General features: G+C 33.4%; 1 protein-coding gene across 4 annotated transcripts; it reads right to left on the bottom strand.

Moving 5' to 3' along the window:
• Positions 1–306: 306 nt before the first annotated feature.
• On the bottom strand, positions 307–24923 carry znf185 (zinc finger protein 185 with LIM domain). Of its 4 annotated transcripts, none has more exons than XM_056472708.1 (22): positions 24835–24918; positions 22121–22156; positions 21687–21798; positions 21462–21566; positions 20591–20623; positions 20442–20501; positions 20269–20316; positions 20101–20181; positions 19944–20024; positions 19746–19802; positions 19542–19601; positions 17515–19458; positions 17323–17382; positions 14748–14810; positions 13892–13975; positions 8905–8955; positions 6688–6714; positions 4528–4590; positions 4390–4440; positions 3586–3648; positions 568–670; positions 307–431 (listed from the first exon to the last, which is right to left on the bottom strand). In XM_056472708.1, exons 2-22 carry the CDS (start codon positions 22128–22130, stop codon positions 333–335), a joined length of 3255 nt encoding a protein of 1084 aa, XP_056328683.1. In that variant the 5' UTR covers positions 22131–22156; positions 24835–24918; the 3' UTR covers positions 307–332. The 4 variants fall into 4 exon arrangements, with proteins under 4 accessions (XP_056328683.1, XP_056328682.1, XP_056328684.1 ...); XM_056472707.1 differs by having other exon boundaries at positions 3586–3651; positions 24835–24916; XM_056472709.1 differs by lacking the exon at positions 13892–13975 and having other exon boundaries at positions 3586–3651.
• Positions 24924–25032: the final 109 nt, after the last annotated feature.

The following is a 25032-nucleotide window of genomic DNA, read 5'->3' as shown; positions in this document are numbered from 1 at the left end:
TAGTGATGATTAAATACTACTAGGACAAATACATTCTTGCCGATTTGACAACCGAACAATTAAAGGGACAGAATCCCCCCAAAATAGAAAGAAAGAAATCCTGGGATCCCTGCAACATACATTCTTGATGTTCTAACACTAGAAAATTTGTTAATAAAAATATTCTGAACTCAAACAATATTCTAAACCATGTGATAAGCTTCAAATGTTTTGTATCAATAAGGAAAAAAATTAAGTTAAATGTGTAATCTGTTAGTATAAAGTGTAGCTCCATTCAAAAAATGAAGTAGTCCGTTTTGATGAGGGTTTGTTTCAGGTAAAATGAGATCTCATTATAGCAGGTTGGAATAGCAGCTCTCACAATGAACTGTCCCACGATGGAGAAACATATTGTAGAGCAAGTCTCCCATTGGTTTACTGCAAATAGCACACTAGGGTGGAGGAAAAAAAGAAATTCAATACATATTTTGTGAAAACATGTTGTAAAGATATAAAGAAAAAAAACACCCTGCACATTGTGGCATAAAAATGTGAGAAAATCTGGGGGGAGCAGATATTGTTCCGTACCTTAAAGCAGGATGGGTGACAGGATATGTTCAGGTGCTCAATTGTGATTTTGGCATCACTTCCCACCATTTCTCCACAGTATGTACAAGCGGTCATTTCACTTCTAAATAGACAAAATGAGGTCATTAGTTAAAGCTCAAATGACTAGGGTTATTAAAGTTAGTTCAAACCATTTGTATTATATATGCAAATATTTTATTTTAGCTAATCTCCAAGCAAACATTTCTCATTTTAATTTAATTTAACAATCTCATTTAATTTTAATAAAACTAAATTTGTTATACTATAAGGCTGCTGAATTGTTGATTCTGATTGGCTGATGAACATTCAAATGTGTGCAATTATTTGCAGATAACTACACAGCTAAAGTAGTTGCAGGCAAGTCTTGACCACATTATTGTTTCGAATCACTATGCCAAAGAGCATAGAATCACCAAGAGGCAACACTCTAATGCAAAACAGCCACTAAAAGGCGCAGTAGCCATGTAAAAAACAAAGCTACTGCTTGCCATCGCAACAGCTATAAGATCCAATGGACAGCCAATCGCTTTCACTCCAAAATGGCGGAATCCAGGGCTGTTGCTGGGCGCTGCTGTTTCAGTGAAACGTTCTTTTGAGTGTCGCCACTTAGTGATCCTAAGCTCTTTGACTACGCTGAACTACTTCACAGCCTATAACTGTCAAATATCAAATCAAAACAAAGGCTTTGGATAAGATGTGAAAGAATCTAGTATGACAAAATCACCACTTGGGTGTACATTATTTTCTAATTATTCAGATAGATAGATAGATAGATAGATAGATAGATAGATAGATAGATAGATAGATAGATAGATAGATAGATAGATAGGCAGACATAGCGCAATGTTACTTTTGCTCATTTATTACACAGCTTTCTGGAATACTTGATTCTAATTGGTCAATCACAACATTCAAAAGTATGTTATTCCCAGATAACAATCTGTTATACTAATAACATAAGCTCTAATAACACATGGATACTACAAACAGTCTTGACCATTAGTGGATACATTCATATTCCTTTCTGACCTGCCACTGTTCTTAAATGTTTGGCACCAACATTTGACTGAATAATAAGTCGGTAGCCATTTTTGTATTAGCTTTAGATTTAATTATAGATTTAATAAATGATTACAGTTCAGATCAATAGCTGTTTCTCAATATGCGTTCTTCAGTCATCTTGTGTCCTTGTGTTTTCGTGTAACACCATCAACCATCAAAGTTCAGTTCCAAAACTCAAGACCGCAAGAATGGAGGATGCGTAAAACTTCCCCGATGTGTTTGAGCACCAAACTTCCTTGAGAAGTCCCAGACGTCATTGCGGCTAAATAAAGGATGTGGGAAGCGCAGCATTCTATAACTGTTAATTATTAAAGTTCATAGATGGAACTTATTTATCTTAGGACTTTCTCTAAATGAGATGGTGAAAGTAAACATTTATGAAAATCCTAATAAATGATAACAGCTCAGATCAATGGCTGTTTCTCAAGATGTGTTTTTCAGCGTTCTTGCATTCTTGTGTAACGTCATCATCAGTGCTTCATTTGTGTGTTGCGAGGTCCTAGAACAGATCGGGTTAACTGATCCGGCATGTTACCCGTGGATGTAGAGGTATCACGCACAGGGGCGTAGCAACCGGGGGGGGGGGCGGGGGATACATCCCCCGCACTTTTAGAGACTGACCATTTAGAAACAGGGGATTAAGAATGTAAACCTTTGGATTTCATACAGCTGTCCCCCCACTTTTAAGATGTCCACTACACCCCTAATCATGCACAAAAGTGAAGAGGGGGGAGTGAAGTTATCGCAGACGAAAGTGAAGAGCAGCTTTAGATGGGGGAGGGGTGTCGCGGACGAAAGTAAAGAGGGTTGGGGAGTTGCGGAAGAAAGTGAAAGTGAACAGCGGATGGGTGAGGAGGGCAGTTGAGGAGAGGGATTGGTAAAATGAGGTGCCAGATCTGGCGTGTTCCGGCACAAATTAAGCCCTCATCATCAACCATCAGTTTCAAGTTCAGTTTCAAAACTCAAGACCGCAAGAACAGAGGAACGTTCCCGGATGTGTTCTTGAAATCGAGGATGGGTGGATGCAGACTTGAATAGCGAACTTGCTCGAGAAGTCCCAGATGTCATTGCGGCTGAATAAAGCAGGTGTGAAGCGCAGCATTATATACCTGTATATTATTAAGGTTCAGAGATAGAACTTATTTATCTCAGGAGTTTACCCTAAATAAGTCGGCGGAAGTAAACCTTTATGAAAATCTTTATACAGGCATAAACACATTAAGGGTGTTTATTTGCTGAAATTCATATTAAAATCTGTCTGCACAGCATATTTGTAAGGTTTTTATGCATGTTATATATATTGAGAAGGGGGAAAACAATAAAGTGTTGTATGAAAGCTGTAATGTTTAAATCATTTTCTGTTAAAAATACATGAAAGACCGTCAGGAGGAACGCATCATCTCCCGAGTTCGTTTTTCCGAGGTAACCTGGCAAGACTGCTCTCCACAAGAACGCAAGTCCATTCTGTGTGTCCTTGGAATTGAGAAACAGTCGTTGTTGTTGTCTTATTGTTTACTTTTGTGTAGTAATAAGTAGGATAATGTACATTTAGCTGGTTATTTTCACAGAATAATTTACTTCATTCTAACACAACTACTGATAGAAACCTGTCAGGCTTTATACTGAGAGAACAACCACCTAGATATGCAAAATTAACAAAAGTTAATAAAACATACAATAGCATTTCAGTGATAGCAAAACAACATAACAAAATTAAATCAATCTCCTATTTACTCATACCCCTCACTGGCTTTAAAACTGTCGGTATAATCTGTATCCTACAGAAATGTATGAATGGGTGTTGTTACTCAGTATCGAAAATACATAAGAATGTCTTGTTTTGTCTTTAATAAGTTCTAAGGCTTGTTTTGCAGCATTTATATAAGAAACCTCTGCCAATCAAAAACAGATTTAAAACATGTATAAACATGTTACCTGGAGTAGTAGCTGGGGCTGCTGTAGTTGTAGCTGGAAGTTGTTGACGACACATAATCAGAGCTGCTATAAATGGGGAGATTTTTTTTGTTATTTGATGTCATTATGTATGACAAATAGAATTAGGACAGTTACAGGTTTATTTATTTATTTCGCATTACTACTATACACATTATCTACATAAAAGCTCAACTGAAAGTGATAGAAAGTGTTGGGAAAAAGGAATTACAAAGAACTTTTTTTTTTTTTTTACAAATTTTTTTTCTCTTTTTCTTTTCATTAAACAATTGTATTTGTATTGCTTAAAGGTGATATGCTTTGCATACTAATGAAGCAATTTTTGCAGAAGTAGATCTAAAATTAAAATAGATCTAAAATTGTCTAAAATTTACTTGAGCTCTGCAGCGAAACGTCCTGTGAGCACAGAATTTGCAGTTGAGAATTCTTGTGCTTTTGATGTTGTGCAGAGAATTTGTATAAAAAGAGGACGTATGTATGGGTGCGGCCAATATGCCTATATAAGTTGAAGTCAGGAAATGAAGTGGTTGCGTACCCCTGAATGTAACTCTTGCAGTACATTGAGGATAACAGAATTCTGTGAATCAAATTACTCATTTGTATCCAATAAATTACTAATATGTATGTAATTGAAGAAAAAACTTTCCTGAACACGCATGGAATTGATTAGATATTCCAACAAAAGCAACACTAGAAAGTAGTGTTGAAATCTAAAGTTAATTCAATAATAACTGGTGACCACTGTTACCATGTAGACTTATCTGATTAATATAATGGCTTGCTTACCTGCCATCTACAGCAGAATTATCCACATATTCCTTAACGTAGACAAAGTTCCTAAAAACATGAGACATCGGTTCCATTGAGACAACACTCTCAGGTTATAATGAACAGCTTTCGTTCCAATAACATAATCATACATACTTCTTGGATTCAGATTCTGGTAACTTCCGGTCCCTCTCCTCTGTGCTGGTGCTGGATTTAGTGCTTCAAAACAGAAATAGTACAGTATGTTAGTAATCTTGTACTTCTGTGCTTTATTCTAATCCATATATTTAGTTTGACTGTATCTATATGTTCGTAAGGTCAAGAAACAAGATCTTTTAAGAAACAATGAGTAACCCAAGACATAAAGCAGGGCTGTTCTTATTTATCTGTCATCCTAGTCTACCTGTCCTATATTCCAGTGATCCTTTTTTGAATTCTGGACAAAAGACTGCAAACAAGAAATGTTGGTTTAATCCTGGTGACCAATATTTTAATCCTAAATGACCAGATCAGACTGCTAAAATGCTTGTTGGTTCTTTTCCCCTAAATTGATATACTAGAAAAAGACGTATCTACTCAATTACAGAATGTTTATTCAAACAAAATATATGTGAAAATAAACAAACAGCACTCATCAGTTACAATTGACCTTATAATCATAAGTTGCATTTGCATTTCTCTATCAGTGTTGTTGAACCTCAGAGTTGCATTTGATATTACTGATTACAACATTCTCCTAAATAGGCTTGAAAATGATATTGGTATTACTGCAATGTAAAACCCAACAGTCGACTTTATCAAATGAAATGTGTAGTTAACTCAAAATTGACTGAAAGTTAATTCTACTCATTTGAAAAGAGTTTTGAACTCAGTGTTGAAGGTAATGAGTTAATTAAATACCTCATTACTTCAACTTAAATGGAGTAAGTTCACAGTACTCATATAGATTAGTTTTTTAAAACTCAAATGGTTTGTAGCAATAGTTTTCCTCAAACAGTTTTAGTTGCCTTATTGGGTTTTAAAGTACTCAGTTGGTTCGAGTTCTCTTCAATTATCGGGTTTTACTGTGCTCAAATTCCTTCGTTTACTCAAATGTATTAAGTTCACAGTACTCATTAGGATTAGTTTTGAACTTAAATGGTTTGTTGCAATTGGTTTCCCCAAATGGTTTGAGTTACCTTAACTTTTTGGGTACAGTGTGGACCTGTATTGGCTTGATTCAGCTCATACCTATCTAAACGTTAAGAGGCATCGTATCATGGAACAGTCTGTGGCAAGGATGCATGGCACTTCTACAAAAAATATGAAATAACTAGGATAAAGGATATGCTATTGTGATTTTGTTATTTGCATTTTATTTAACTTATGTGTAGAAGTCCAAGGTATCTACATTTGCTAAAAGTGTTCTTGTAAGAAGTTAAATGCAGAGGTAAATTCATTTATGTACTTTAGTTATTTATTTATATGTATTGTAACTTATTATTATTATTGTTATTATTATTATTATTATTATTATTATTATTAATCTCTCTTCTTGTTTTTGTTTAATTATTTATTATTTTCACCAGGGGTGGGTGGGGTGGGGTATTAATAGAAAATGCAGTTGGTTGCCATCCTTGTCTATAACAATAGATTATTTCTAACTGTTCAATAAAAAACTAAAAATAAAAATAAAAAAATAAATCACACAAAAAAAGAGGCATCATATTGACCGAAAGTACACTGTGGGGTACCGCAATGCTCAGTTCTTGGTCCCTTGCTTTTTACATCAAACAGTATATGCTACCTCTAGGCAATATCCTTAAAAACATGGAGTTACATGGATAACACCCAACTGTATTGTGTATCTACTCACAACATGATCATTTGTAGTAATTCTATAGTTATTCAGGTAAATAATATCATATAAATTAATCATTGTGTACTATCTTTGTAATATAAATGTGGTCAATATATTAGTTTGCATAAAACATATGCTGTAAACAGATCTTAAACAGTGGTTCTCAAGCAGTCTTCCAAGAGGTCTACAAGATGACATAAAACTAGACAACAGAATCATGTTCAATTTAATACCAACCAGATTTTCTTCAGCAATTGTGAAAACAAGCAGCGATGCTATAATTACAGCAGAAACCCAGTGTTTAATAGTCCCATGATTTTAAATGTCAAACACCAAGTGCTTATGTAATGTTTGCTTCAATCACCCATGTGAAAAATGGGACGTGCTTGCATTTTTTAACAGTTAAACAGAAGCTAAAAATAACCATTAATCATTGATCTGCGTAAACTTTCATTTAAAAACACAACAACTCTTACCTATCCATTTCTGTCCTCCAGGTACTCCTGTGAAGGAAAAGCAGGTGTTACTTTTAAAAGTGATTAGAAGACTGCCTTTATTTCCAGAGAGCGTGTGCACTCGTGTGAAGTACGCTTTATAAGTGAAAGCTTATCTATCTCAGGTGGAGTTTTAGGGTTGGGCTTGCTACTTCCTCCTCCGGGACTTCAACCCATTACGTTATTGACTTTTCACAGGAAAGATCTACATGCAAACGATATAAATCAACACAGACAGGTCTACCCTGCTTGTTCAAGAAATGAATTCTGATTCTAAAAATAAAAAAAAATGTCAAGCAGGTCCTTTTAGTGTCTACAGTCTTAGTGTTGTTAACTAATAAGGGCATACTATCAATACAAAATATCAATATTGGTATCACTTATAAACAGCTGCAAAAGAAAATATAATCTATATTATAAATTAATTAATATATAGCAGGTCCAAAAATGTGTCAAGACAAAAACGGGATATTACATATGAGGTTGGGAATTCAATAATATGTGTGCCTTATCTTATCTGTAACAATGCATCTGTACTAGTGTGCAAAATGCATATATGTGATATGTATCATTTTTGCATAGACATCACTTGAAAACTGAATAAATAAACATTCCATTGATGCAGTGGCGGTTCTAGTTTAAATGGCACCCTGGGCAATACCACCCCAAACATCCCCCTTCCCCCATCCCCCAAGAAATAAAGACACTATGTGGGTGGCTTTATATATATACTTAAAATATTTAAATATATATTTTAAATATATACATTAAAAATATTATAAATACATTTATATATATTTGCTTATTTTCAATAAATATAACAATTTGTTTATTATTATTATTATTATTATTATTATTATTATTATTATTATTATTATTATACAACTATTATTCTAAAAAATAACATAAATCAATCCTAAATGTAACTGAAAAACAATGTAAAGACAACACTGGAGTAATATTCTAAGACTTTTGCATGAATATCAATTATGACTATTCAATAGAATACAAAAAAATATATGTTTTATAGAATTATCTATTGTCTTAGACCCGACTCATGGCTGAGAATTAATATTATGATGTCTTTGTTGCCTCCCTGACTCATTACCTCCCTACCTCCTTTTTGCTTCATAGCCATGCTTAGTCAAAGTATCATCGTTATCACATTATTACATTATCATATTATATAAACTTTAGTTTTTGTCGACTTGCATGTCGCCACATATCGGTGTGCATGTAAACAACCAGGGGGCAGTGCGTGTGAGGTGCGCGAGAATGGCTTTATGCGCCATTTTTTTCACTAGCGTTGTTTCAGTTGCACATAAAGAATAACAAACTTGCATGTGCAAAAGACGCCAAATGTGAATGGCCCCTAACGTCTTTATTCTTGCATAACCGCTCTATACACTTGCATAAAGTAAATCTTATCTCAAAGCTTTTACTGTCTCCCCGTGCTGCCCCAGCAAGATGCCACCCTGGACGATCGCCCATATCCCCCATGCCTAAACTTGCCACTGCATTGATGCATTAAAGATATATTTAATGCAAATAATTGGCTAGGATCCATCTATTTACATAATCTGCCTTTCGAAGATGATTTCAAATTCAACAATTAGCAATGCACATTAATAATAAAAAATAAACTTTGACAGATTTATGGCAGGAAATTGACAAAATACAACATGATCCCTTATTTTCGATATGAAAAAAATCTTTGTATCTTTGGCTATTGTATGTCTATTGGCCAAAACATAATGTGAAACAAAAGTTTTTGTTGTCCAGTGAGACATTCATTATTTTGGCATCACAGGATGAGCTAAAATTCATTATTTTATATGAAAAATAAAATGTTAAAACATTTTAATCTTAGAGAACCAAACAACGAATAATGCTTGATTTAATATAGATTTAATATTTCATTAATATGAAAATGTTTGTAATATTGTAAATATTCATATTTATAATTCTACAACAAATACAAATTAAATGAAATAATAAATAAATAAACTGATTTGACTCCAAAACCATGAAGCAAATTTTGATTTTACGCTACTATAACAAAGCATATGATAATATCCTTGAGTCCAGGAGATGATGAGAACTGTACTGAGAACTATGAAAAACAGAAAAAATACATTGGCTGCTATGTGTACGCAAAAGATTAATACACAATACACTGAGAATCGTCACCATCATTACCTCTTTGTTGGCTCACCCATTGTCAGGATCGGATCGAATGCATCAACTGAGCTGAAAAATGCAAACAAAACAATACAATTCACACTGTGCTTAGCAAAGTGTAATCAAATGTGCAGCAGACTGTATTGCATACTATGATCAATTCAACACATGACACATTTAAATGCTATATTAATTATTAAGTATATAAAGTATTAAACATAGTTATTTTATTATATTGTTGTCTGACAGCTTAAACCTTTCCTTCTAATGTCACTCGCATTGGGCTTATGTAACCATAATCTTAGGTGTATATCTAATGCGTTAAATATAATTACAGGAAGCTTTTCTTTGGGTAGGGCTTTCATCAGAATTTTTTTCTAATAAAGCTGTTTAATAAAGCTGCAAATATGTGGTGTAAACAAACAAACGAAAAAACTTTGAGAGTGCAATAGTCGAGCTCTAGAAGTAAAAATATCAATAACAACTTTTCAACTTATAAAAACAGACCTACTGTTAAGATACATGGGTTTTAATCTATGATTTTAATCTATTTCAATAATGAACACTTCATTACCCAGATGCTATACAGAACATTTAGTTCATTCACAAAGCTTAACCCTTTAACCGCATGCTCTACCGAATAGTTGACAATATTTTTGACTGTTTTAAATAATGGTTTACACTACATAGTTTGTTTACAAAAAATCTAACAAACATGGAGTCAATCTAGGACCATATATACTTGCAAAATAAAAGTTTTGCAAACAAAAAATAAAGTATTGAGAAAAACTAAAGATTAATGCAAATCTCCAAAAATCGCAAAGCAAAAATTAATTTGAGAAATAAACATTAATTTTGCTAACAAAAATAAAGAACTACAAAGGGAAAATAAAGTTATGAAACATAAAATGAAATTTGCTAATAAAAAGCAGTGCAGAAAAACGATATATATATATATATATAATATATATATATATATATATATATATATATATATATATATATATATATATATATATATATGTATATATATATATATATGTATATATATATATATGTATATATATGTATATATATATATATATGTATATATATATATATATATATATATATATATATATATATATATATATATATATATATATTTATATATATATATATATATATATATATGTATATATATATATATATATGTATATATATATATATATATATATATATATATATGTATATATATATATATATATATATATATGTATATATATATATATATATATGTATATATATATATATATATATATATATATGTATATATATATATATATATATATATATATTTATATATATATATATATATATGTATATATAATATATATATATATATATATATGTATATATATATATAATATATATATATATATATATATATATATATATATATATATAGTTAAGTATAAACATTTTTTAGAGCACATTGCCTTTACAAACCAAATGTTACAAGGGAACTTGGGTGTTTACAGTAGGCTCGGACCTCGGTGATACTGTGTCTCTAGCTTATGACTTAAGTGGAGGCAGGTCCGCGCATTCCTTAAATGCCCAAGTTCCCTTGACTCCGCCCCCTTGTCAGATCAGGGTGAAACCGACAGAAAAGTGCAAAGAGAAAACAGCAACGCAAACTCAGGATTGACTAAAAAGCAAATCAAAATGATCATTCCAGTTGACTGGACGGGTTTGTAAAGGCAAGGCTATAAAAATGTTTTGTTCTGTAGTTTTCTGCACTGCTTTTTATTTGCAGTTGTTTGCAAATTTCAATTTTTTTCTCAAAACTTATTTTTTCCTTTGCAGTTCTTTATTTTTGTCAGCAAAATTAATTTTTATTTTTCAAAATTTTATTTTGCTTTGCAATATTTAAATATATTTGGAGGTTTGCTTTTTTTTGCTCAATGCTTTATTTATTGTTTGCAAAACTTTCTTTACTTATTCAAGTATATATGGCCCTAGATTTACTCCATAAACATAATCCTGTTGCACTACTACACTTGATTTAGTTTTTATTGTAAAAAAAAAGAAAAGAAAAAAACATGTTAAATGAGAATCTGAAATATTTTATGCCATACTTTAAAAAATAAAGATGATTTAGTAATCAAAAATGATTTATTTAGAATATTTTTTAAAAAAATTGGTCTTACACATTTCAGATTTTTCATTGTATGTGTATTAATTCTAGTACTTTTATCCTAATCCAACATATCTACTATTTGGTGGAGGCTGAATTTTTTATTGGCACCCCAGCACTTACCAGCAATATTTCGACCAGTCTCTCCTGTGAGATTGCTGGCTCTCACATTAAAACATGTACTTCTGTGAAAAATGTAGGCGTAATCTTCGACTCCACACTCTCCTTTCAGTCTCACATTAAATCTGTTATTAAATCTGCATTCTTTCATTTACGTCACATTTCTCAACTGCGTCCATCAGTAGCAAGGATGCGGTGACTATCATCCATGCATTTGTATCTTCACGCATTGACCACTGTAATGCCCTTTTCATTGGTCTGCCTGCCAGCCTCATCTCCAAATTACAATATATTCAAAACTCTGCAGCTAGAATACTCACTCATTTCAAATGTTCTGCTCATATAACCCCAATCTTGTACGACCTCCATTGGCTCTCAGTTGCATACCGCATTAAATTCAAAACTCTCCTCCTTGCATTTAGATCCTTAAATGGCCTAGCTCCCTCTTATCTTTGCATCATGCGTGTCCCCTACACCCCTACTGGCTCACTACGTTCCGCTGACTCTGGTCTTCTCGCTGTCCCTCGGCACCACCTCTCTTCAATGAGAGGCAGATCATTTAGTGTTATTGCACCCAAACTCTGCAACTCTCTACCACGCTCACTCCGTTCTGCTAATAATATCTCAGAATTCAAATCTTTACTTAAAACTCACTTATTTTCTGAATGCTTCTTTTCTGATCTGACAAACTGACCACTTTATCTGATCCACCTGCACTCTGAACTCTATGTTGTGTGTTAAGGAAAACTTGCTGGACATAATTTGCATATATTTTTCCTGAAAACAAGACAATGTTTTTACTTATCTAGAATCATGTCAAATCGTCAATATCCAAATCCAGCTAACTGAGTAATCCACGTACGAAGAACAGACCCCAGACCCCTGATTACTCAGTTAGCTGGATTTGGATATTGACGATTTGACATGATCCAGGATTGTTTAGTTCTTCAAAAATCAGACTTGTTGTCATAGCAACATTTCTGCTAGCTCAAACCTGCTAGGGAGCAGGTTCATTTCATATAAACAGGATTAGATTGGGTCAGTTCAAGCAAAGATGATACTGAAAGTATGTACCAAATGCTGATATTTTCTTACAGTAGTTATATACACTTTGGAAAATAGTAAATATATATATATATTTTATATATAAAGTTAAATATATATTAATAAAACTTATGCAATCTGCACTCTGAAATAAAGTATAAAGACTGCCACCTGGTGGTTTAAAGAGAAAATTTATTGAAACCTGTATGAACTTTTTAGATACAAACGCGTGCATGCACAATATTAGACTTAAAAAAATAATAAATTAAATAAATAAATAAAGGATAATAATTTCTGCAGTCATGCACGTGTTTTGACCGCTAACAGTGTTGCCATATTTTTGAGTTTTTGAGTTTATTTTTTGGTTTTGAGTTTTTGGATTGTTTTTGGGCTGGAATCAGTCAACTATATCTGGCAACACTGCCGCTAATATACCAGTGATTTGATGCTTCAGAAAAGTTGCAGACACCTTTACAGATATCCAAATGCTATTTTGATGCAAAATTAATTTATGCAGTTATTTCTTACGTCGATTTAAAAAAAACTCAAGAGGCCTAGGCTACTGTAATAAAGAAAATCTTCTCTAAATATAGATCCAAATACATTCATATGCATTGAAATGCATGATGAATACTCTTGACACATGAAAGTGTAAAGCCTGCAGCTCACAACAAATGTGGAAAGTTATTGCGTGTCATATTTTACAAACTGTTTACTGGTCATTTGATGTAATTTTGCTCACATGGATCATTGAATATTAATCAGATGATGTCATTACGCTGCTGTGCCGTCAGCCAATGGTTGCATTAGATAGATCAATCCCTCACAACACAACTCAGATCACTTCATCCAGACATTTTAATCTGATTCACGAACATGTTTTTAAGAACCAAATTAGCCAGAGATCAGTTATCAAGGTTAACAGATCCAGGATCTGCCAAATCATCTTAGATTTACGCGATGTACGAAGAACGGACCCCAGGTGTTCTTAAACTTTTCAGCCCGCGACCCCCAAAATAACGATGCCAGTGGCTTGCGACACCCAATATCCTCTGAGGTGGTTATGAAGATATAAACTTTGCACACAACAGTGCACACATACCAATAGGCCCAAGTTTATTCATCATTTAATTTTGAAGAACGCCACTCGGAGACCATCTTCCATGTTCAGTTGGGGCTTGTATTTATTTTTAATGTACATGAGTCCTGTGTCTTTAATATAATGTAATCACCCCAGGGGTCGCAAAAAATCTTAAGACTGGTGGCTTTTTTATTTGCATTTTATTTTTTTATTTGTTTTTTTTAAGTAACTATTAACTACTACTTTTTTCTTCTGTAGGTTATGGATAAACTCTGGTAATTTTAATTGATTAATAAAGTGAATTGGATTTTTGGACATTGCCAAGCGATTGAACTGTGACCCCCACTTTAGGAACCATTGGTCTACAAGATGCTTCTTGATTTAAAAAAAAAAAAGAAAAAAAAAAAAGAAAAGAAACAAGTACAAATGCAGTTCTTTCCTTGACTGAAGTTCACAACTTCTACCTTTTAATCAGGTATAATTCATAATTAATTAATAATTCATCAATTATTTTGTGAGCTTATATTTTACTGTTGTTTTGGCTATACTGCAAGTGTATTTTTCAAAATGTGAAGAGAAATCACCTGGTTTTACTGGTATTGAATGGAATCAGATCATCTGAAAGAAAGTCCAGACTTTTTTCAGTCGTCTTTATCTCAGGCAGAAAACTAGAGGAGAAACATCTTAATTATTCATCAATTTGGAAGAAATATATTTTGGATGACTGTTAACATTTTATCCATGTAAATGTGTATTAATGTCAATAAATGACAGCATTACAAGCTAAATTGATATATTTTAAAATACTGGATGTGTAGGGCTTTTATTCTGTACTATTGCAGGGTTGACAGTTAAGACTGGCAATTTACCAAGACATTACAGTCCTTTTTCTGAAGGGTATGACATGTAGGGTGTTTAAAAAAAGAATAAAATAAAAATTTAAGAAAACCATGATTTTAGCATTCATCTAATGACAAGTTGTATAGTATTATAATTATATTATTTTATTATTATGAACTAATAATGCAATATGAAAATTAAACCACACTGAAATGAACTAAACTGAATTCTGAAAACTCTACTGACAGTTTCAATCTACTAAAACGTCTATGTTAAGCTGCTTTGACACAATCTACATTGTAAAACCGCTATAGAAATAAAGATGAATTGAATTAATTATATATCGTTTCAAAATATAGACTTTTAAATAAACAGTCATCTACAATCAAAATTATGGAGATAGAATTTAGATCATTTTAATTTATTAAATATTTGTAAATGTTTCTTATATAAGTCTAGAGGAAAATTTGCCTTATGAGGGCATTATGAGGGCATCCATTTTACAGTACAGCATTAATAATGTCGTCTTTGCATTTTGCACTCCTCTGGGGCTCTAAATTAATTAACATAATAATCATATTTAAATACAGCTTCACTTACCCGTTGCCTGTAAGCAAATCCTGACTGAGCAGATCTTTTCCTGGATCAGCTTTCCTAGGACTCCTGGAAAAAATACAATATTAACCCCTCTCTCACTGTGTATGTATGCATGTAATAACTTTTTTTATGGTCAATAATTATCTGCTAGAGTGCTCAATTTCTATAATGATTACAAAATATCAGGTTTCTACACTCAACAAAAAATCACTCAAGAGGTCTGTTATCACTACACAGTTTAATACATTGTTGTAACTACACACTGTCAATACCGATTTTTGAGAAATGTAATATTTTTTAAAAATACTGAAAACGTGGTTTAAAATAAAGGATGGTAATTAGGTACATAACACTGGATTTATTTTCAATTTTAATAAATAATATTAGTTGAAACAACTTAATTTTTTGAGTACTCGACTTAACAAATGGTGGTTATGCTATTTAAAAATGCCTCTGATTGAAGAGGAAAAGGTCATTTGGCTAATATAATAAAGTTTGTTGTCTGAATTTTTTTATAAGTTGGAACTTGAATATATTGATGCAAACTGTTGCGTGGTTGTTGTTTTTTTATTTGTTTGGTCTAAACAATATTTTTCAGTGTATGTTTTAAAAAAATGATATTGCTACATCATGTTGCAGCATCCACCCATCATTCAGATTAGTGCATTCAACCTTGTCACAGTAAATCTGCTGTTCGTATATTTTTGATTTGAAGACATGACGATACTCTAAACTGAAATACTGATGCTGATTATGAACATAGTATCTATACAGTAAAAAAAGTGATTAGTTGACCTCATTTAAAATAATTGATTAAACCTGTTGCTTTTAAAGCGATTTGTTGAATTTACTTAAAGTGAGTGAACCCGCTGCCTTAAATCATTAAGTAATTGAACTAAATACATAATTATAAAAAATTATGTCAATTTAACAGTTCCGAAAAAAAAAAATTGATAGTAATGACAACTTCTTAAAGGAACACTCCACTTTTTTGGAAATATACCGTCATTTTACAAGTCACTTGGATTTAAACATTACAGTTTCACCATTTTTTTTATCCATTCATCTCCGGGTTTGGTGGGAGCACTTTTAGCTTAGCTACGCTAGTTTAGCTGCATATGGTACGGCAGCAAATGCCCTTGATTATTACACCAGAATCAAAGTATAGTTCCTAGCCATATTGACATAGAAAATAGCAACTTTTAATTTTCTGTTGGTCTTAATACAGGATGTAAATACAGAAGTGTGAAGCTTTAAATAGGAAAAGTAAAAAATTTACTTTACGAGACGCTAATGCAAGCCCGTAGCCAGAGGGGGTTCGGAAGATCCACCCGTCACAGACAAAGGTCCAGAATTTGTCCCATAAGCTCATTTGCCCTATTTTGACTGCTATGCCATCATAAATGGTGAAAATAATCTATCGAGAAAGGCTTTAAGACCAAGCGGAATCCTATGTTGGCTTTCGCTTCGGTGGAGAACTAGCTAATCAGTTTTGGCCAATGCTAACAAATATTTTCATTTTACAAGCTGACGTAAGTGAAGTCATCTTTCACTACTGGATTGTTTTTAAGTGGAGAAAACTTTTCATCTAAATCTTGGACCTTATTCTTGAAACAAAAACAAACAAAAAAAAAAACAATAAAAAGGTATGAAGCACCAAAAGCGAACCATATTAAAATGAATTAGAATATTATTTTGCCTTTTGTTACCCATGAATTTTCAAATGTACTTTTTTTACAAGAGAGGCTAGAAAAATCATGAAGCTCTACATCATCCTCATTATTATCATAATAATTATTATTATTATCATTGTTATTGTTATGTTATTATTACTAATTTACAATGTTCAAATGGCCAAATTGAGACTGAGGAAAGTCCAATGTGCTGGCCAGTTTGTTATTTACCTAATAAATGACAATAGGCCACGGTATTTAATTTAAATCTTTAACAGATTTCTATTTGTTTTCCTAATGATATATGATGTAATACATTTGTATTTTAAAAATTAGTATCTATTTTTCATATTTCTTTATTCTAAGTCTTACACCAAAAATGTGGTTATTATGACCATCCGACAAGCTAATCCAGCTAAAGTGCTTAAAATGACACTAAAATACAGTATTTAAGTCTGATAATTAAATAGAAAATGAGGCGCATAACTACAAAAAGGTCCACTTTTGGAGAAAAAAAGAATCCCCCCTTTCACCATGCTGGCTACAGGCCTGTATTAGTCAAATCCAATTCAATAATTTTTTGCTAAACTAAGCTAAAAGGGATTTTGCTAGATCAGGATAATGACTGAATGAAATCCAAAATGGTAAAACTCAACTCCAAGTGACTGTTTCTAAATATATAATAGAGTAACATAATTGCATTTTACAGTGTACTTATATCTCTAATATTGAAGGCAGTAAGTGCATTAAATCAACATGACAGTGAGGTCATTCTCTGCTCTGAATCCATTAATAGTTGGATGCTTGAAAGCCCTTTACATGTGAATGCCACTGAGATTAATGAACATTATATTTACATGACAGGGCCACAATGTATCACAATGTAATCAGCTCATCTTGTATACCTGGCAGGCTCAGTGTTGAAGGATATCAGGGTGTCAGACAGGGCAATCAGGCTTTCGGCACTGCAAATCACAACAAAAACATACAAGCATTATCAGAATGAAGCTCTAAATTTTTTTAACTAAAGAAACGTACATTCAACTTGATATGCAATGACTTCAATTTCATTCAATATGAATATTAATAGAGGAAACCTTTTGTCTGGAACTGGTTCAGGCTTGGGCTCTGGCTTCAGTTGAGTTCCAGTTTTAGGTTCAGGAGTTGTTTTCGTCTCAGTCACTGGTTTGGATTCTGATGTGGGTTTAGGATTGGTTGATGTTTTAATTTCAACTGCAGGCTTAGCTACCGCTGGCTGAGGTGCTGTTTTAGTTTCTGTTTTGGGTTTGGGTTCAGTTGCTGTAGGTTTAGTTTCCACTGGCTTAGGATCTGTTGTCATTTTTACTGTAGATTTGATTTCTTCCACTAGTTTAGACTCAGTTGCTGTTTTAGCTTGTGGCGTAGGTTTAGGTTCAGCTGTTGTTGTAGGTTTGGTTTCAACTGGTTTGGATTCTGATGTGGGTTTAGGATCACTTGGAATTTTTATTGTAGTTTTAATTTCTTCCACTAATTTAGACTCAGTTGCTGTTTTAGTTTGTGTCGTAGGTTTAGTTTCAGTTGCAGATTTAGGTTCAGCTGTTGTTGTAGGTTTAGTTTCAACTGTTTTAGGCTCTGATGTGGGTTTAGGATCACTTGATGTTGTCGTTTTTATTGAACTCTTAGTTTCTTCAATTAGTTTAGACTCAGTTGCTGTTTTAGCTTGTGCTGTAGGTTTAGGTTCAGCTGTTGTTGCAGGTTTGGTTTCAACTGGCTTAGGTTCTGATGTGGGTTTCGAATCACTTTCTGTGCTCATTTTTATTGTAGTTTTAATTTCTTCAAGCAGTTTAGACTCAGTTGCTGTTTTAGTTTGTGTCGTAGGTTTAGTTTCAGTGGAGGATTTAGGGTCAGCTGTTACTGCAGGATTGGTTTCAACTGCTTTAGGTTCTGATGTTGGTTTAGGATCATTTGCTGTAACTATTGTAGTTTTAGTTTCATCAACCAGTTTGGACTCAGTTGCTGTTTTAGTTTGTGTTGTAGGTTTAAGTTCAGTTGTTACTGTAGGCTTTGTTATAACCACTGTAGGTATCAATGTGGGTTTGGAATCACTTGCTTCTGGAGTTTTCGTTATAGGTTTAGTTTCAGTTGTTGTTGTCACTTGCGTGGTAGGTTTAGTTTCAACAACTGTCTTGGTTTCTGATGTGAGTTTAGGTTCAGTTGCTGTTGTAGTTTGTGTAGTAGGTTTGGTTTCAGTTGCTGGTTTAGATTCTGATATTGCTGTAATCTGTATAGTAGGTTTAGTTTCAGCAAGTGGTTTAGGCTGAGATGAGGATTTAGTTGCGGTTACCGTTGTAGTTTGTGTAGTAAGTTTGGTTTCAGGTGCTAGTTTAGGATCAGATGCTGCTGTAAGCGGTATGGTAGGTTTAGTTTCAGCCGGTGGTTTAGGCTGAGATGAGGATTTAGGTTCAGTTACTGTAGCAGTTTGTGTTGTAGGTTTGGTTTCAGGTGCTAGCTTAGGATCAGATGCTGCTGCAAGCTGTGTGGTAGGTTTAGTTTCAGCCAGTGGTTTAGGCTGAGATGAGGATTTAGGTTCAGTTACTATAGCAGTTTGTGTTGTAGGTTTAGTTTCAGGTGCTAGTTTAGAATCAGATGCTGCTGCAAGCTGTGTGGTAGGTTTAGTTTCAGCCAGTGGTTTAGGTTCAGTTACTGTTGTGGTTTGTGTAGTAGGCTTGTTTTCAGGTGCTAGTTTAGAATCAGATGCTGCTGTAACCTGTGTGGTAGGTTTAGATTCAGCCAGTGGTTTAGGTTCAGCTACTGTTGGTGCTGGTTTAGAATCAGGTGCTTTTATAGTTCCAGATGTTGCTTTAGGTTGTGAAGCAGATTTGGGTTCAGATGCTGTTTTAGGCTGTGTTGAGTTTTCTAGTGCTGGTTTAGAATCTGATGTGGCTTTAGTTTCCATTGTCTTAGGTTCTATGCTAATTGCAGGCTTTGTTTCAGGTGCTGCTGGGTTGACCTCCTTCACCACTGGTTTCTTCACAGGGGATTCTTCATTGCTTGATTTAACACTGCAAATAGAGTACAACTCTAGATGTAAGAGAGTTAAGAAATAAAAGCCTGAAGAATTATTGACAGATGTTGTGTATTTTACCTTTGCTGTGGCACAGACTTAACAGGTGCTGTAGTGTCATCATCATCACTGATAATTACCCTACAAAAGCATATAAAGATAATAAATAAAATATAGTGTACAGTAGGACACCCAAATTTAAGCATGTACACAATGATTAATCTTTTTCCGTGGTGTATAATTACTGTATTACTTCATTTTTTACCAATTAACCCAAATATTTACCTTTTGGCAACAAAGGAAGCGTTAATCTCATCAGAGTTGTCGGATTTGTCTGTAGATCTGAAAGCACACAGTGTGAACATTTACCATATTACACGTCAAAAATCATGATATGCCATGGTGCCTTATCAAAAAACACAGCTGTATGTTAAAGATTTCAAAATCTTATTAACATTAATCCTATTAATATAGGAGACTTACTCGTATTTCTTCGTAGCAGACATTACGTATGAACGTCGATTTGCTGACGAACCTCTGAGCACACTGGAGGCTGCCTCCATCCTACAAGCAAGGAGAGATATTTAAATGCATATGAACACATTTTGGATGAAGCCGTTAGTGATGAGTGGTCTTTCACCTTTTATCCATTTCCTCTGTACTCAAAGTTGGTTCAGACTGCGCTGTTTTTCCATTACTGGATCGAATTGTGTGAGGTGCTCTGGAAGAATACAAATTATGGGAATAAACATAACTGAATTATATTAGTGTTAGAACGTATTCAAAGGCATTGTTTTGGCTTACTTACATTTTCTTGTAACTTTCAGATGGCTTTTTTGTCAAGTTATTTACTCCACTAAAAGAAGAGAAACACAAATCCTACTTTACTTACAAGTCTACAGATTATATTAGCAACTCAGTACATCAAATACACACTAACAGAACTGAATTATGTCATAAAAGCCAATAGAACTAGCTTACACAAATCCATTGCTAAACGATGTCGATGGTGGCTTGGGATCAGGTTTTGTGTACACCCCTCTGCAAAAGTCAATTATTACATATAAGGCATTTCGATAAACAAGCAGTGTTAACAAAAACAAAGTCAACTGACCAAGTAATCTCATTACCTAATTATGTATCCAGCTGTGTTTGTTTTTGGTCTGTAAAAATGAAAACGGTGTTTACATTTTAAAAAGGCAGCATTTCACAGTTCACACATCTCATTTATATATTACAAGCATCTTTACACCATGCACACACTTTCTGCAAGCCATCCTACTGCTTAAAAAGCACACAATACATCATTTTAGATTTTAATGCATCCATCAAAAGAAAGTCTTATAGAGCAAGTTAAACAATTATTCAGTTAGACCTGAAATCACACATTCAACAATAACCTTGCAAAGCCTTAGAGTTTGTGAAAATCAACTCACAATAATTTAACCTCATTATGATGTATCTTACTGTAAAGCTCTTGACACAGTATCCTTCACACCACATTATCTAACACAGAACTGCTGCACTCATTGTGTACCCCAGGGTTTGGTTTTTGGCCCATACCACTGTTTTGAAATACACAAGACGGTTCTTCCAGTACTATGTCAAATAATATGGAGTTCTACTTCTCGTTCCAACTTGACAATCGTTAAGTGGCAGCAAAGACCTTGATCTTTCTGGTGGTCATCTCAACCAGAGTTAAAAACCTAGCTTTAGAACACACAAACATTCAGATAACGCCATCCAGGTCTGTCAAAAACTTGGGTGTAGTGTTTGACGGGCAGCTCAACTCCACAGACAACATCCCAAAATACAAGTCGTGCAGCTTTTTTTTTCCTCTTATTCCATTCTTCTGTAACTATACACTGATTACATTGCTATGCCATGACACCTTAAATGAACCCAAACGAACACCACACTTTCTCATTTAGACATTTGTAGCTTTGACCTGCTCAGTGAATAAATCTAAATATGGATGTTGTACAGAGTTATGGATCATACTTCTCTGTGTCAGTTTTGGGCAGAGGCGCTTTGGTCGTGGGAGATGAAACAGGACTTGTTTCTTCGAAAACACCACTTGAGCGGTTTGCTCGCACCTCAGCAAGCCTACAAAGGAGAAAACATTACAAATATTGGTAAGACCTTACAATATTTTCCCATTTGATAACATAGATTAATTAATGTCAATGTTGGGAGCTTGTTGTAAATAGTACAACAACTCCTCACCATGGTTTCTCCACATCAGTATTTTCTGGCTCTTGTCTCTGTATCCAGCTGCCGTCTCCTTTCAGAGCAGTGCGAACTTTAGTGGTTTGGAAAACCGACTGTCTGTCTCCCTCTGCAAACAAAGCAGGCTTTATAAATGCATAAAGACATCGTTTGATAGCACAAGATTACAATGTTGATTCATTCAGTGTCAGGATGTAGGATGACTACTTTGAATAATTAAGAGAAAATGTACAAATGAATGTTAGTGAGTGTGTTAAGCAATGTGTGACATGCTGCATGACAGGATTTGATGCTGACGCAGGCTATCATTATTCAGGTTGTAAGAGTGGAATGCCATAAATTAATAGCAGTGACTTGTGAGTTTGACTTGTTTCATGTGAGTTTCAGTAGCGAATCAAAACACTGGTATTTGGAACTTCATTGGTACTTACGTTTGGACATTGCTAAAGGCACTCAGGTCAAGGCTTCTAAATAAAAAATCAAAAAGACAGTCATTAAACATGCATTTTTAAAAATGTAATAGTATTTATTATCCATTTAGGCCCACATATGGTAAAAACTTCAATCAAATAGACTACATTAACAGTATAACTAAGGCAGACTATATTTACATATTTTTAAAAAAATTATATATATATATATATATATATATATATATATATATATATATATATATATATATATATATATATATATATATATATATATATATACACACACACACACAGTTTAAGTCAGAATTATTAGTCCCCTTTGAATTTTTTCTTTTTTAAATATTTCCCAAAGGATGTTTAACAGAGCAAGGAAATTTTCACAGTATGTCTGATAATATTTTTTCTTCTGGAGAAAGTCTTATTTGTTTTGTTTCAGCTAGAATAAAAGCAGTTTTTAATTTTTTAAAAGCCATTTTAAGGTCAATATTATTAGCCCCTTTAAGCAATTTTTTCCGATAGTCTACAGAACAAACCATCGTTATACAATAACTTGCCTAATTACTCTAACCTGCCTAGTTAACCTAATTACCTAATTAAGCCTTTAAATGTCACGTCAAGCTGTACAGAAGTGTCTTGAAAAATATCTAGTAAAATATTAAAGTTCTGTCATCATGCAAAGATAAAATACATCAATTATTAGAAATTAGTTATTAAAACTGTTATGATTAGAATTGTGTTGAAAAAAATCTCTCAGCTAAACAGAAATTGGGGAAAAAAATGAACAGGGGGATAATAATTCAGGGGGGCTAATAATTCTAATAAGGCTGTAATTATCCTTTTTCAGCAAATCAGCATATTGGAATGATGTCTAAAAGATTGCTTGAGACTGAAGATTGGATTAATAGATGTTTATTCAATAGAACATTTGGCTGAGAGGAATTAATTCCATTTTAAAATATATTTGGTCACACTTTATTTTGATTGTCCGTTTGTTGAATTTAAGTTACATTGCATCTACATGCCAACTAATTCTCATTAGATTATAAGTAGACTCTTAGGTTGGGGTTAGTATAAGTTGACATGTACTTGCAAAGTTTCTTATAGTCAGTTAAATGTCTGGTGAAAGTATCAACAGATATTAAGTAGACAGTCTACTAATACTCAAATAGACCATCAAAACAAAGTGTTACCGTATATTTTAATAGAAAACAGGTATTTTAAACCATCTTAACAGATTTTGAATGGTATCACGTATATAAATTAATTATCATTAATAAAAAGCTAAGATATTATTTAAACATTCAAATTAAGTATGCAGAGAATTACGTGCCTGAAATGATCAATTGCAGGCACACAATTTATTCAATAGCAGGTCATGAATTGTCCATTCAAATTAAAATGTCACACAAAAATGTTACACTTCAAGAGATTGCCACACACATCTTCAGGAAATTCTCTGTGAAACTATTCATTTCAACAACCCAAACGTGAATGGCACACTCAAATAGTTTCAGTTACATTACTTTAATTACTTGTTTGATTCCTATATAGGCCACAAATCATTCTTTTTGGACATATTGTTATAGTAATCCAGCAAGCAAAATTCATATATTCCTTCTCTAAATCACTTGCACTGTAAAAAAATAAATAAATGCTAATTTCCACATAACCGATTTGTTTTGGGACAACATAAAGGAATTAAGTTAGACTCAGACTCCTCTTTATTAACTCGTTTAAGGAAACTAAAATTGCAGCAACGTGCCGTAACATAGGCAAAGTTCCATGTACACTTTAACAAAATAAAATATTACCACACAACATAATTTTGTAGGTGCATCTCCCTTCCCCCTGGACTCATTTAATGACCTAATGGCCACCATTATAAATTAATTTCTAGTTCTATTTGTCCTGCAAATTTAAGTTCATTGAACATAAAACAATTAAGTATTCCCCAAAAAAACCTTAAGAATTGTGATGTTTGAGCTCATTTTAAGTAAGTAGTCTGAAGAAATAACATTTTCTGAGTGTAGAAGAGCCTGTCCATCCAGGCAAAACACAAACCCACAATATAAAGTATCCACAAACTCTGAACAAATGACTGTTCTGAACATTTTGCTTGAAAACTTAATCCTGAACATGATTCTACCAAGTTTGATGACACTGGGAATGGCATTACCACCCATCATTTCTGTAATTGGTTGCTTAACATCCCTGTGTGTATTTGTTTTGTAACACTTTGTCACACTAATACTTTGACTCAACATCTCATGACCGAGGGCATAAGAGAACCAACGATTTACAACAAAATCCAAAATCTATCCTACATGACTGAATTTGACATATCTCAATTTTTCTAAAACAAACTCCATTAAAATAAAGACATTACTATTATTAAAAGCTGAAACAAAGTCCATACCAAAACAAAAGTCTCTCCTATAGCTCCCAATGCACAACAGTGACACAAAATGACCTTCATGAGTCAACACAGCTTAAACACAAGAGGAAGCATGTTTGTATAGTGACAGTGACAGTCAGTCAAAGCCAAATCAACACAATCAACACAACGACACTTTCACTTGTATTATAGAAGATGAAACCAGCAGATATAAAACCGGAATAAAATTGTCATCTCAAGTTCACGTTATTTTAAAACAGCCAATAATTAATCGTCAAAGTCCTAGAAAAGAAAAATGTTTTATCAGATGACCTACCTGGTTAATTCTATTGCTGCAGTACGGTAACAGATGCAGTGTTCAGTGTAAGTGATTTGAGCTGACTGATTGAGCTGTGAGTTGAGCACACATTAAGGGGAGGAGTTTGCTCTCACCTCCAGCAAGCAGGTACGGGTGTGGGCACGAGACCTGCCCAGCCAGTTGGGTAGGCCTGGCCAACCAAACCTATAGGTGTGT

The sequence above is a fragment of the Danio aesculapii genome, chromosome 14 (assembly GCF_903798145.1).
Source record: "Danio aesculapii chromosome 14, fDanAes4.1, whole genome shotgun sequence".
Classification (NCBI taxonomy): Eukaryota; Metazoa; Chordata; class Actinopteri; order Cypriniformes; family Danionidae; genus Danio; species Danio aesculapii.
Note: the sequence above shows the minus strand (reverse complement) of the source record. Positions and strands in the feature narration are given on the sequence as shown.